We start from the raw sequence: 12956 nt of genomic DNA, 5'->3' as shown, positions 1-12956 counted from the left end.
TAGGCACTGCAGCATCACATTCAGGTGTGTGAGATACAGATCAACCTACTTTGCAACTGAAGTTCCACAGCGAAAACAAGAAAGCTGAAAACCAAAAAGCCATTATTGTGAGATGCTGGATTAACTGACCTTAAACAAAAAAGTAAACCAAACCTTATCACAAAAGAAAAGTCCAAGTAAACATTATTCATTAAAGCAATAAAATAAAGCCAAAGCTTAAACAAAAATATGTTACCAGCTAATATCATTTAAGAGAACGGTATCACATTTAAAGTAAAATATGTGATCATTGCTAGATTTTGACACAATTCTGTGAAAAAATACACAAAATTATATCATTCAGTTTCATAGTAGGTCCCACTGTAAAGCAAGCATCCTGAGCATATAAATTGCAAATAAAAGCTGCCTGACAAACATCAGATAATTCATGGCAAATCACGCAAGTGTAAACAAATACAGCAGAAAGAGCAACCCTCATTCTTTCCCAAGAAGTGAAAAAACAGCCCTAAAATGAACAAAATATCTCCACAAAGAATAACTTAAATACTTGGAAAAATACTAATTTAGGTGGAACATATCTTGCTTGCCTTGAGAAGCACTGGACTTCAGTGGAAAAAAATATTGATTCACTGCAAAAACTGAACTTCAAACAGGCTGTCTGGCTTCCTGGCACTGTTAAAAGCAAAGCAACCTGTCTAATTAAAGGAGTAAAGCGGCTTGCAGTTTTACACAGTACTGCAGTTAACTGATCCCTGTACTAAGACATGTTATCATCATTGATACACAAAACAGATCTCCATTAAACCAGAGGTAGGTTTTCAGTTCTTTTTTTTTATTATTTTCCCCCCAAAACACTCCATACCCCATTGGAAGCTAACACATCTTCTGTCTCATCATCTTTGCTGTCAGCCTGAATTTCAAAAGGGTTTCCTCCATTAGAATACTGCTCAAATAATGTTGCTGTTGTTGAAATTGCTGAAGCAGGCTGCTTACTAGGTGACACAGATGGGGAACGTGACTGCTCCATGAACTTAAATTCCTATTAATAGAAACAAAGTATAATTTTAATCATCAACACAACAGTTTCAGTATTATTATGACTTCAGTTCCATGAAAACAGAGCATAACAACAAACTTGTGGACCATTAACCAAATATGAAAACTTCAGACAAAGGCTTGCTGCTTATTTAAACACACTTTTCATGCTGGCTCAAGTTAACCTTGAAATTGGCAACCTTATTCTGTTCCATCTTTCTAATTTTACCATGTTTTGGATATGACATACAACACATCTGCATTCTGGAAGTATTTGCAGTCTCAAATTAACTGAAAACCAAACAAGTTTTTTATTTCACAGAAATTAGGAGACAAAACAAAACCTGCTTACAACTCTAGCAACTTCTTTAAATCTGTTTGAAACAGGAACGCTGCTGTTTTAAAAGCATTTGAATCTTTAGTTCACATTACCTGAAAGTGAAATTTAGGGGGTTTTAGCAGCCATTAAAAACATTTGCACAGTAGTTTATGGATCATACTACTTCTCAGAACACCTGGATGCTCAGCTATTAAAATATTACTACATTTGTATGTGTTATTCATAGAACGTACATGAAGCTGCAGAATGCTAAAGCTTGATTTAACAGGACAAAGTTCCCAAGTCTCATTCTCCAAAAACATTCTTAATTCTTCAAGACGGGTTCTGAAATACAACAAATGAATATCTTTAATCGGTAAGGAGAGTAAATCGGGAAGTAGACAATTATTTAACCTATGCAGTGAAAAACACCGTAAAAAACTGTACAAAAATTCGCACTTGAGAACAGATATTTAACTCATTCTTTCAACTGACAGATCACCTAAAAGCTGTGGCTACAAACATAGCATATGTTTTATGACTCCTCTGGAGAAATTTTCAAAGAATGTCAACCTCCAAAATTTGTAAACAATTTTTTTTTCCCCAAAACCATTAGAAAGTCTAGCAGAATATATATGATTGTGCAGTAATACTGGAACTTTTTTCCTCTATGAAAACTGTAGAAAGCAATAAAATGCATACAAACACTCTAACAGCAGTACAACAGCTTCTGTGAGCCCATATAAGATAGATGCTTCTTTCAAAGACATTGAAGACAATAGGTAGAAAAGAGAAATGGAAAGAATTAGTGTTCTACAGACATCTCAACTTTTCAAAGAAAAAAGTTAAATGACTATTAATCTCCAAATATATATTTTCCTCATAGCTTAACTTTAACTTTTCTGCATTGGTGCCAAGGTATTAGGGAAAATTAATCAAGCCATTACATCTATGCATTGTTGCTGTTCTGGTTTTAATAATTAGAAAAGCCTCCTTTCAGCCACAAGCAGAAATCCCCTTAATAAAGAAAATCTTCTTGCCGTGTAAGCAGGAACTCAGATAGGAAAAGAAAACAATAAGTGTTTATTGAGGTCACACTGCTGTATATTTTCTACTTAGTATATGGTATGTTGTTTTGCTTAACAATTAGCAGTTGGTAAATTATGCACCGGGTTTCTAATTAAGCAGTAAAATATTCTAGAAATACCATTATTTCAATAACAAACTATAATCACCACTACAATTAAAATTTTCTTGCTTCAAGGACATGAGCAATGTGCTAAATTTTGACTACAGCTTGCTGTATCAATTTAAATGCAAACAGATTTCAAGTGCTATCTTTAAGGCACTGAGTACTCGCTGCTTGCTGAGCTTCTTGCAGTAAAGCTGGTAGCAACATCAGAAATACTATGAAAATCAGCATTACAGATTACAGTTATTTGAGAGGAAGACTAAGGAGAAAGTTCATAGAAAAGTAAACATTTAAAAGCCACACAGTACCAGCTTTTGTATCATTTCAAAGTTGAAATCAAGGCACTGACAAAGTACTTAAACAAATGTTCTTCATTTTCATCAGCATACAAATCTGGAAAGCGGCATGCATGGAAGGTCTGATGCATTTGTCCTCTGAAGAGCTCAAGTGATCAGATACACCTTTTTACAAAACTATCACAACAAAAAGTATATTGCAACCCAAAAATCATCTTAATAATGTTGTCTGCCAAAAGTCCTTTCTAATTTTTAAAAAAAATCAACATTTACCCAAAAAAGCCTTCATGTATGCTCCAGTGCTGCATTGTTCTCCCATGTTTTTTGAATGACATGGGCAATTCCTTTGATGATTTCTCTATGTTTACAGTTTTCTAATGCAACAAACTCTGCCCAGGAGGCCATATATGTCAAATTACACAATCAAAGAATTGACTACCCACAGACTCTCAGCATTTCAGGTCTATGTGGCCTTTATGTACTAAGGAATACCTAAAAGCACTAGCTTTATTTTTTTTTCCTCTCCAAGTAATACACAAGGGGAGTGAAAGCCACATTAGCTTAATGTGCAAAGGAGAGGGCTTAAAGCTTTAATATAAGCCAACTTGATGGATAAAGCTGGGAGGGAAGGTTTTTTTAATTTTTCCTTGTGAGGATGAAAACATCAGCCAATTAGTCTTAACAATACACACACACACACCAGGAAACATTTAAAAAGCATTACAAGGTTCACATAATTTGGGGCATATCAGTAAGTACTTCCTTTTATTTTCACAAGAATTTCAAGAAATTTTTCAGAAAATTATTATTTCTACACATATTCCATCAGTGTTCCTTAACCTTTATTTTACTAACGACAATGCTGAAAATCTGCCTCTGAGTCTCTAAACCGTTAAATAGGTCCTTGAAGGATAAGCAAAACCATAATCGTCAAAACTATATTTAACTAACCAACTAAGGCATTATGTGGTAAGTCAAGGTAGTAAAAGATGGTCAAGCAGACAAAATCAGATCTTCTGAACCTAGAGCTGCAAGCTTAGTTTCCACATCATTTCATGACATTCAATTTGAGGGTTGGGAATCCTTTCAACAAATATAGATGGTATGGCATCTTAAGCACCTCATGTCCTGACAAGACCTATCATGCATCTGATTAAGGCTCAAGCTTTTCAGACCCCTAGAGGTTCATCAAATGTCCAGGAAGGATTTCAAGCAGTAAGTCTCAGACCAAATGGGTCTGGTTGTTTTAGTTGTATGACAGCTCCCATACTACAAAAGACAACAAACCAAGAATGGGAAAGTAAGTTTCTCAGAGCAAGTAATGCTGTATTTCTTTCTGTATCTTCCTAGTTATTTACACCCAGAAAGAAGATAAATGCTAGGTAACTAGAATGAAAGAGCTGTCAATCATCCAAATCAAAACAATTGGGAAAATCAAGGCAATTAAAACAAAAAGATAGACAAGTCCTGAAGCGGTCATAGCCACATATCCTATCTGAGGTCAGAGACTGCCTGCACATGACAGCACATGAGACTGGCCTCAGATACGACAGTACAGTTGACTGAAACAGATCTCGTCAAGGAAAATCTATTGAAAATATGACTCAGAAAGATGGACTCCATTCTAAACATCTCATTTGATAAAAAACAAAATTGCACATTGAAAAAGACATTTCATAGCCACACACGATCAGTGGCACAGAAAAAGAAGTAACCATTTTGCTTCCTCAGGATCCAAGGAAACAGCTTAAGAGACAGCCTGAAAAACTACTTAAACTCTGAATAAGAAGCTTTTCTTCTTTATCTGGCTTGCCTGCTACAGAATTAGGGTTTCCCACAACTATAATGGAATCAAAGGCTTCCCCATCCTTTCCCCTTCCCCAGGATTCAGAGTCCAATCCTCATTCTGAAACATATCCCATTGTCAACCTCAATGCAGGAACATTATACAGTGAAATTCCTCTGGAAAGCATTTAAAATTAAAAGCAACAAAAATAAATGCCACTAGATTCATCCACTGCACATACGGTCATCTCACCTGTGGTATGTTTTGAAATAGTTAACACTTTGTTTTCTTATAGATTCTTGCAAAACTTCAGACTTGCTGCCACAAAATTCTTCTCCAACTTGCATCAACCTGTAGCAATAAAACACAGTATAAAAATATTTATTAGCTGAATTATAAGCCTTGGTGATTACCATTGAGCATACATGTATCCCTGAAGAAGCAATGCACCTTTCCACAAAAGTGCAAGTCTCATTTTCCTCCAAACCCTAACATAATGTCCCAAACACAGAGACAAAAAGCATAAGCAAAATAAATGTCTTTTTGAGATCTCATTAATAGGTACATATTAGCAGTACCTTTTATTGCTCTTGACTGAGAGTCCCTGTAAAAGCTTTTAGAAACATCAAACTTTTAAGAGTTCAGATGTGTACATCTAACAAGTGGACAATACTGAGATATCATATTTCAGTACTACTTGAGCAACAAAGCAGTTGATGCTACCTTTCCCAAATGCCAAGAAAGAGAGATTGGCACTCATAGAGAGCACTTCTTTATGTGAGAGTTTTTCAAACAACCAGTAGATAGGAACAAAGTTGGCATCAGAATATAAATATCAGCCTTAATTAACTGTGCTGTCTTATCAGAGCTCAGGTTTGTGCATGTGTATTAAGTATCAGCATACCTGCTGATAACATCAAGTACAAATATGAAGTCATCATATTTGAAGCTCGAAAGGTCAGTTCCCAGAAGATATGTTTTCACTTTCAGTTGAACATCCTATAAAACACAAACAAGTTTTTATATACTTAATACACTAAAGACAAAATTAAGTGAAGGATCAGATGGCTGGTTTGTTAGCACTTTTTGGCTTGTTTGCACTTCTAGCTTCTTTTTGAGATTTACGAGTTTTTCTGCAACATGAATGATTCCTCATCGACAATCTAAAATACTACTGTAAGCGGTTTCTTTAACACTCTATATAATACTAGGTCAATCCTAGATGCTTTATTGTTACTGCAAACTCAGAGCTTTGGATTACAATTCAGCCATGTAAAAGGTTTATGACTTTTCATCATGCATTTGAGGTCTCATTGCACATCAAACTGATCCAGCAGTCAGATTAGGAATATTCTGAAACCAGGCAGGTTCACAAGACTTCAGGTTCTCCACAGGTACAGTTACACCAGAAACATATAACAGCATTAGAAGAAAATTGATTGTGGGGCAGCACACAGGTTGGGAAAAGTGGAATGAAAGTCATGGTACTATGCACCTTGGTATTTTGACTAAGTTTGTAAGCATAGCAACCAAGCAGTAACTGAATTGTAGAAGTTACATTTCCGTTGTTTTGACATATTTGGCTCAAACCAAATCTCTCCAAGGATTTTGTTTTTTAAGATTAGTATAAATACAGCTGTAATTAATATGGGGAGGGGGAGATAAATATTTAGGGAAAAAAAAATCAAAAAACATACCTGCCATATTCGTGAAAGCCCATGTTCCAATTTCTTTTTTACATAACTGCGGTCAAAACTGTTCTCTTCAGTTCCAATCACATTGCTACCATCTGAAACTGAAGATCAAAGGTATTGTAGATATTTCCAAAAGCCTCAAAATGTATCCTAGTTTTCTACTCATAATGTATCCTAGTTTTCTAATGTATCCTCAAAATGTATCCTAGTTTTCTACTCATAATGGCTGCAGCCATTATCATATTACTCATAATGCAACCTCCAGAAGAGCTCCATAGCTCTAGACTTTTGAAACTAACTAAATAAAGCACATATTATATGCTAACATAGATCAGGTGAGCTTCTGATTGCCTTTATGTAAGCAAGACATCCCATTCAATAAAAATCAAAAAGAGATGAGAATAACAGAAATTGATATTTCAAATGCAAAAGGTAAAGCTGAATGCTGGAGTGAGCACTACTTATCATTTACAACAAGATTCTCTAAGATATTCTACACCTTAGACAATAATCATGAACTTCAAAATTTCAGAAGCAAGATTTTTAACTCTCTTACCCAGCAAATTCTTTTCGCAACTCTGAAAAAAAAAATACTGAAACTGTTTCCATGATCTATGCAAGCAATATAGCATTATTTCTTTTTTTCTTCTCTCATATGAAACTATGACATGATTTCATGGATAAACAATCATATAATCAGATGTCTTTCATTCTTCCAAATAATTTTATTTAATTCTAAAACCTTCATTCCCACAGCACTGGATCACTTTCCAAAAAAAGCACTGTAAAGCATGGTAAACTTCTCCTGTGTGTGGTCCTCTCTCTTCCCATGGAGAAAATATATTTTATTTCCATTAAAAAAAAAAAAAGCGAGAAGCATATTTCATTCGTTTGTCAGCATACAGTTGTGGTTACGCCCACAGTCTGTGATGGCACAGTGTAATGCAGTTCACTTCCCAGCCTATGACTGACCACAGGAAAGCTTTGTCTTAGGCAGACTATACATACAAACCTTCCTAGTGTAAGAAAACTCTGTTGTTCTTAACAAGTAGAAAAACAATGCATGTTCTTTAAAGCTCAAATGATTTAGTGAGTTGACATGAAAGACAAAAATTCATGCGAAATATTACATGAATCATATGGGCTATTACGAAGCACACAGCCCTCCTTCTGCTCTATCATTCAAGAGGCTGCAAAAAGAGAACTATAATTGCCTGTAGTACCCCAGCATCGCCATGCAGCTCAGACCTATCTTCCCATCTTTTCTGCAACCTCCAGCTAGTTTTCTGTACTTGAGGCCATTCACTCCCTTCTTCCTGGCCCAGCTAGTCTCATCCGTCTGTCTCCGCACACAGGCTCCCAACTCAGAGCCATTCTTTCCCTGATGCCAGCACTTCCTCTCAAAAAACTCTACCCAGCCCCAAGGTATCATTTTGCACATGTCAGTCTCATCCCTGCTGCCTAGGCTTCAAAAGAACAAACAGTAAAAAGCCCAGATCCTACAGGAACCCAGAGAGGGAAAGCCAGTCTCTAGCTATAATTTGAGTCTACCTGGAGAGCAACAGGACGTGGCCAAGAGATTAGGGCATGTCTAAAATGCTTGACTTAGACTACATTCTTGAAAGATGGACTCTTTTTTAAGCTTTGGACTTCATGACGAGCTTGATACATCACAGCTATAAGGCAAACAGGAAGGTGAAGTAAAGAGTAGAATGTTTAACAGCTCCTCAAGAACTGGCATTAGTGCCTTGGCCAGCCCTAACTTACAGAATACGTTACTGAGGAGGAGGAGAAGGTGGAACTTATTTCGAGGTTCAGCAAGGAATTCAGAAGCCATCCAAGGCCATGGAACTGCCTCAATGGGATTACAGGCAGCTTCCACCCAGAGAGACAGGACTAAGGCTGTGAAGCACATTCAGCTGTTAAATCCTGTGAAGCTGCCAGACGGCTCAGGTGCAGCTCCAGCAACTTTTCATTCATGAGCTGATCCCATCAATGCAGCGACAGGATTCTACGTGGTCATTCAAAACTAGCAAGGACAAAAATGCCACCTGCATACTGATTCCTTGTCATAATAGCGTTCCTTAGATAGTAATGTGCTACCGGGACCACACTGAGAGATAATCCTGACTGACCTTTGCAGTTCTTCACTACTAGGCTTCGTAGTTTTGTACAGAAAGCCTCCCAGCTTAGTTTCACTTTCCTCAGAGTAAGTAGCAATTTTTCATGTCTAATTTTGCTGTCTACTGAAGAAGAGTTCAGGACCATAAAAACCAGAAATCTGTCCTCCATTTGCCAGTGCAAAGAAATTTTTTGTCAATAACAAAAGTGCTCTTTTCCTGTTAAGCCTTGCCCTGAGTTCAGACCATGTAGTCTAGATGAATAATGTGTAAATATCATGAGCACCTTACTAATAAGCGCAGTACAGAATGGGAGACTAGATACAAGACTTGAATAAACCTTTTCAGATGTGTGGAGAATAGACTTCCACAGCACTGTCTGGACTACTGCATGTTTATGACAAGGAAGAGAAGAATCATCCACTGAACAAGAATGGTTATGACTGGTATCAGATACTGACAATTCAATTAAACTAAAATACAAAGAGGCACAGAAGATTCGGACCATGTTCTGACCATGCTTTCTTCATATCTCCCAGTGCTCACTGTCAACTGAGCAAAGTTTCCTTTTGTAACAAAAGGAAATCCTTATCACTAATCCTAAATAGCACGTACCAGTGCCTCATACTCCCAATCCTAAACCAGATTCTCTGTGAGTAGAAAGAGCATTATATATATCTTCCTTTTCCCCATCAACAACAACCTGTTTTCTGCTTTGAACTTTTTCAAAGTATGTTTCTCAGAACAAGAACTTCTTGCATTTCCCATGTAAATAAAATATATTGCAAATATATATATTACAAGTTTTCTATTACATGAATGGTTATAACAGGAAAAACAAAAATATGAAACCTTCAACACCTGTAGCTCCACTGAAATTAAGTAAATGTGGTGAGTATGGTTACTGAGAAGGATCCCAGTCTTGCTTCATTTCTTTCAAGTGCAGGTATTAGATGTGGCTAGACATGATATTAAATTCTGATCTTTATCAAACACTGAGGGAGCTTCATCTGCAAGCTAGGGATTGTGACAGTGAACATATGAACACTACCATGAAGAATCTTCAAGTCAGTTAAGTTAAAATTAGGCCAGACCTCAATACAGAGCCAGTACAACACTATATGCAGCCATAATATAAAAGCTGTGATACTTTCAATTGAATAACTCCTCCTCACAATTAAAGCCACAATACAATACATTATCACATTTGGGCTTACATGAGGGATAGATATTAATTTTTTCTAAGGCCGCAAAGCTGTGTTCAGCTCTTTCCTGTTTAGTCATTGAGACTGCTTCTGAGGGTTGACTTTATCTTAATTACTCAAAATGAGAAGCTAAAAAGCTGCTTGACATGAAAACAAGACTCAAACATAATTCCATACTATATCTACTGTGGCAGGGCACTCAATTATTTTCTTATGAAAGAAAAATCATAAAACAAATATTAGCCACTGTAAAAGTAAATTATAATTTAGTAATTGCACCTAAATATGCTCCTCTTCTCCTGAAAGCAATTATTCTGACAAATGCATTTTCAAAAGTGATTCATCATGGAAGATTAAACAAAATACAAATAGAAAGAATAATCCAACTAGAGAAACAATAAGCAGATTTATCTTCTCTCTGACTACATGAGTAAACATAACCTGCTATCTTAGTCACAGCGTGATCATTAGAAGTTTCTGCAACCTCTTATCTTCTATACTTCAGCAGAATGAAGCCAAGCTTGAACAAGCCAGTATCTCTGACCTACTCTCAACATGAAGACCACAGTCCTTGTCCTCACAAACTGCCATTTATGAAGGAATGGTTGGATGGAGTCAAACAAGCTTCTATTGTTGTAGGACAGGACGTGCTGGAACTTGTCAGTCAGAGACCCTGGGAGGAGTGAGATAAGGCTTTTGTTTAGAAAGGAATAGAGACTACTGGCTCCGTGCAGATGAGCACGGGTGTCTGTGGTTGCAAAACAGTGGCCTTGATGAGAGGAGCTGCTGCTGTTGCTGAAAGAAGGTAGATGTTTAAAAAAGGCTCATTTGTATTAACCAATCCGTAATTGCCTAGTGTAGTGTAAAAACCAATCAGTATGAAACACGCATTGTATAACCACTATAAATATGTGCTTTAAACGCAATAAATCAGACGCTTTTGCTTGTATCAAGCTATGTCCCGTCTCTTAATCGCGGCAAATTGGTGACCCCGACATGATACGGATGAGATTACCAAAGGGTCGGAGAACCACCTGGCTGAGTGGCATGCTACGAGTCCCACGGAATATTGAATAAATTGCTGAAACGAAGCAGGAACCGACCGGTCAAAAATCCCTCTGGAGCATAGAGGTGAGCTGTGGGAAACTATAAGATGGGGAATCAGGTGTGTTCCCCTGAAAGAGACGTATACGAACTTATGAAAGCCCTTCTTCAAAAGCATGGGAAAAATATTTCTGGGCATGATCGTAAAGTAATACTTAAACGGGTACAGGGGAAAATACCCACTGTAACTGCATCCACTATCTTTACGCGGAAATTCTGGGATGATGTGGGGGTGAAACTGTAGGATGCTATGATAGAGAAAAAAAAAAGAGCGAAAAAGCTGGGGGCTCCCTGGCAGAAAGTTTTTGAAGCGTTAAAGGCACATGTCGGCTCAAAAAAGCAGAGCGATAATTTCGAGCCGAGTGCAGGATTGTCAACAACTGTACTAACCCCTCACCTCCCTAAACTGGCTGCGCTTGTCTCTGCACACCCCGATGCGGGGGCTGACGATCCCTTTGATCCAGGACCAGTGGATCCTGAAAAGGAACCAAACCTCTACCCCCCCAATCCACATGATGTGTGGATTAACATAAGGCGCCAAGCCTTAAAAGAAGAGGAATTAGAAATTGCAAAAACCATAGTGGCCCCTGTTATCTATCAAGGTCGGGTGGCTCAGTGGGAGGCTCTTTCTTTCCCAGTTGTTAAGGAATTGCGCCGTACGGTAACCGAACATGGACTTTCTTCTCCGTATTTTGCGAGTTTATTATCTTTTGGTTTTGATACCTATGTCATGACTCCACATGATTTAAAATCTCTGGCACAATTGTTACTGATGCCTACACAATATTCTTTATGGGAAGCTCACTGGAGGAGGGGACTACAGGCACTTCTTTTGACTTATGAGGGTCACAGTAATGCTGATATAGCCGCGCTAACCATAGAACATCTCACAGGCACAGGCCAACATATTAACCCCGTGGATCAGGTTCGAATCCCACGTGAGGCCCTTGAGGTGACCCGTGAAGAGGCTAAAAAAGCTTTTTTGAAAGTCCCTGATTTTCAAAAACCACAAAAAGCATTTATTACTATTACCCAGGAACCCCGAGAGCCTTATATGCAATTTATAGACAGATTAAAACAGGCTTTGGAACGACAAGTAGATAACGTACAGGCCCGGGAAATTTTATTGTTGAAATTAGCCATTGAAAATGCTAATGCGGATTGTAAGAAACTGTTAAAATCTCTCCCGAACCCGAATCCTACATTAATTGAAATGGTAGAGGCTTGTAATAGAATTGGCACTATAGATCATAAATTTGAAACTATGGCCGCGGCTTTCGCAGGCATGCGTGCCCCGATGAATCAAACAGGACTGGGGAATTGTTATGGTTGTGGTAAACCTGGTCATTTGAAAAGAAATTGTCTAAGTACTAACGCTGGAACTCGATTCCAAACACCTGGAATTTGTCCCAAATGTCGGAGAGGGCGTCATTACGCTAATCAATGTCGCTCCAAGTATGATTTTCAGGGACAACCGATACAGGGAAACCAACCACGGAGCGCGGGGCAGCGACGCGTGCGGACACAAATACCGCGGCCAACTTTTCGAAACCTTCGGAGGGAAACAGCACCACCTCAAGTCTTCACCCAGCAACAGCAGGTAGTGCCGGATTGGACCTGGCAACCTCACACACAGTAACATTATTAGATTCCTCGGTTCACTTATTATCGACAAATGTTTCGGGACCTTTACCCCCCAGGACACAGGCGCTATTGCTAGGAAGGTCATCTACTACCTTGTCGGGACTTTTTGTATTGCCGGGGGTCATTGACTCTGACAGCGTTAATGAAATTAAAATCATGGCATGGACCCCACTTCCTTCCTGTACGGTACCGAAAGGTAGCTGTATAGCGCAATTGGTGTTGATTCCCATGGGAACAGATCCCCCTGACTCTTGCCAACCCTATCAAAGGAAGGGAGGGTTTGGGTCTACAGGAGACCCACAAATTTTGTGGGTGCAGTCTATCTCTCAAAAACGACCCCTATGTCAATGTACCCTCATTCATAGGAAACAATAAATAGTGCTCAGTGGGATTATTGACACGGGAGCTGATGCTACTGTAATATCACAGGTCAAACGGCCACCACAATGGCCTTTAGCCAATGTTTCCCAAACATTAGCTGGAATCGGTGGGACTGGTAGCAGTCACCAGAGTCTAGAACTAATCCAAATTCAAGGTCCAGAGGGACACATAGCCTCCATT

At 38.3% G+C, this 12956-nt stretch overlaps 1 protein-coding gene across 2 annotated transcripts in view; it reads right to left on the bottom strand.

Annotated features, from left to right (window-relative positions):
* VPS50 (VPS50 subunit of EARP/GARPII complex) overlaps positions 1-12956 on the bottom strand; it is a 94971-nt gene that overhangs the window by 32252 nt on the left and 49763 nt on the right. For both annotated transcript variants that reach the window (XM_069859637.1, XM_069859638.1), the window contains exons 14-18: positions 6326-6423; positions 5533-5627; positions 4881-4979; positions 1609-1699; positions 863-1039 (exon numbers count right to left, since the gene is read on the bottom strand). In XM_069859637.1, coding sequence (XP_069715738.1) covers positions 863-1039; positions 1609-1699; positions 4881-4979; positions 5533-5627; positions 6326-6423 — 560 coding nt within the window. The remainder of the gene's footprint in view (positions 1-862; positions 1040-1608; positions 1700-4880; positions 4980-5532; positions 5628-6325; positions 6424-12956) is intronic.

Source organism: Phaenicophaeus curvirostris, chromosome 6 (assembly GCF_032191515.1).
Source record: "Phaenicophaeus curvirostris isolate KB17595 chromosome 6, BPBGC_Pcur_1.0, whole genome shotgun sequence".
Taxonomy (NCBI): domain Eukaryota; kingdom Metazoa; phylum Chordata; class Aves; order Cuculiformes; family Cuculidae; genus Phaenicophaeus; species Phaenicophaeus curvirostris.
Note: the sequence above shows the minus strand (reverse complement) of the source record. Positions and strands in the feature narration are given on the sequence as shown.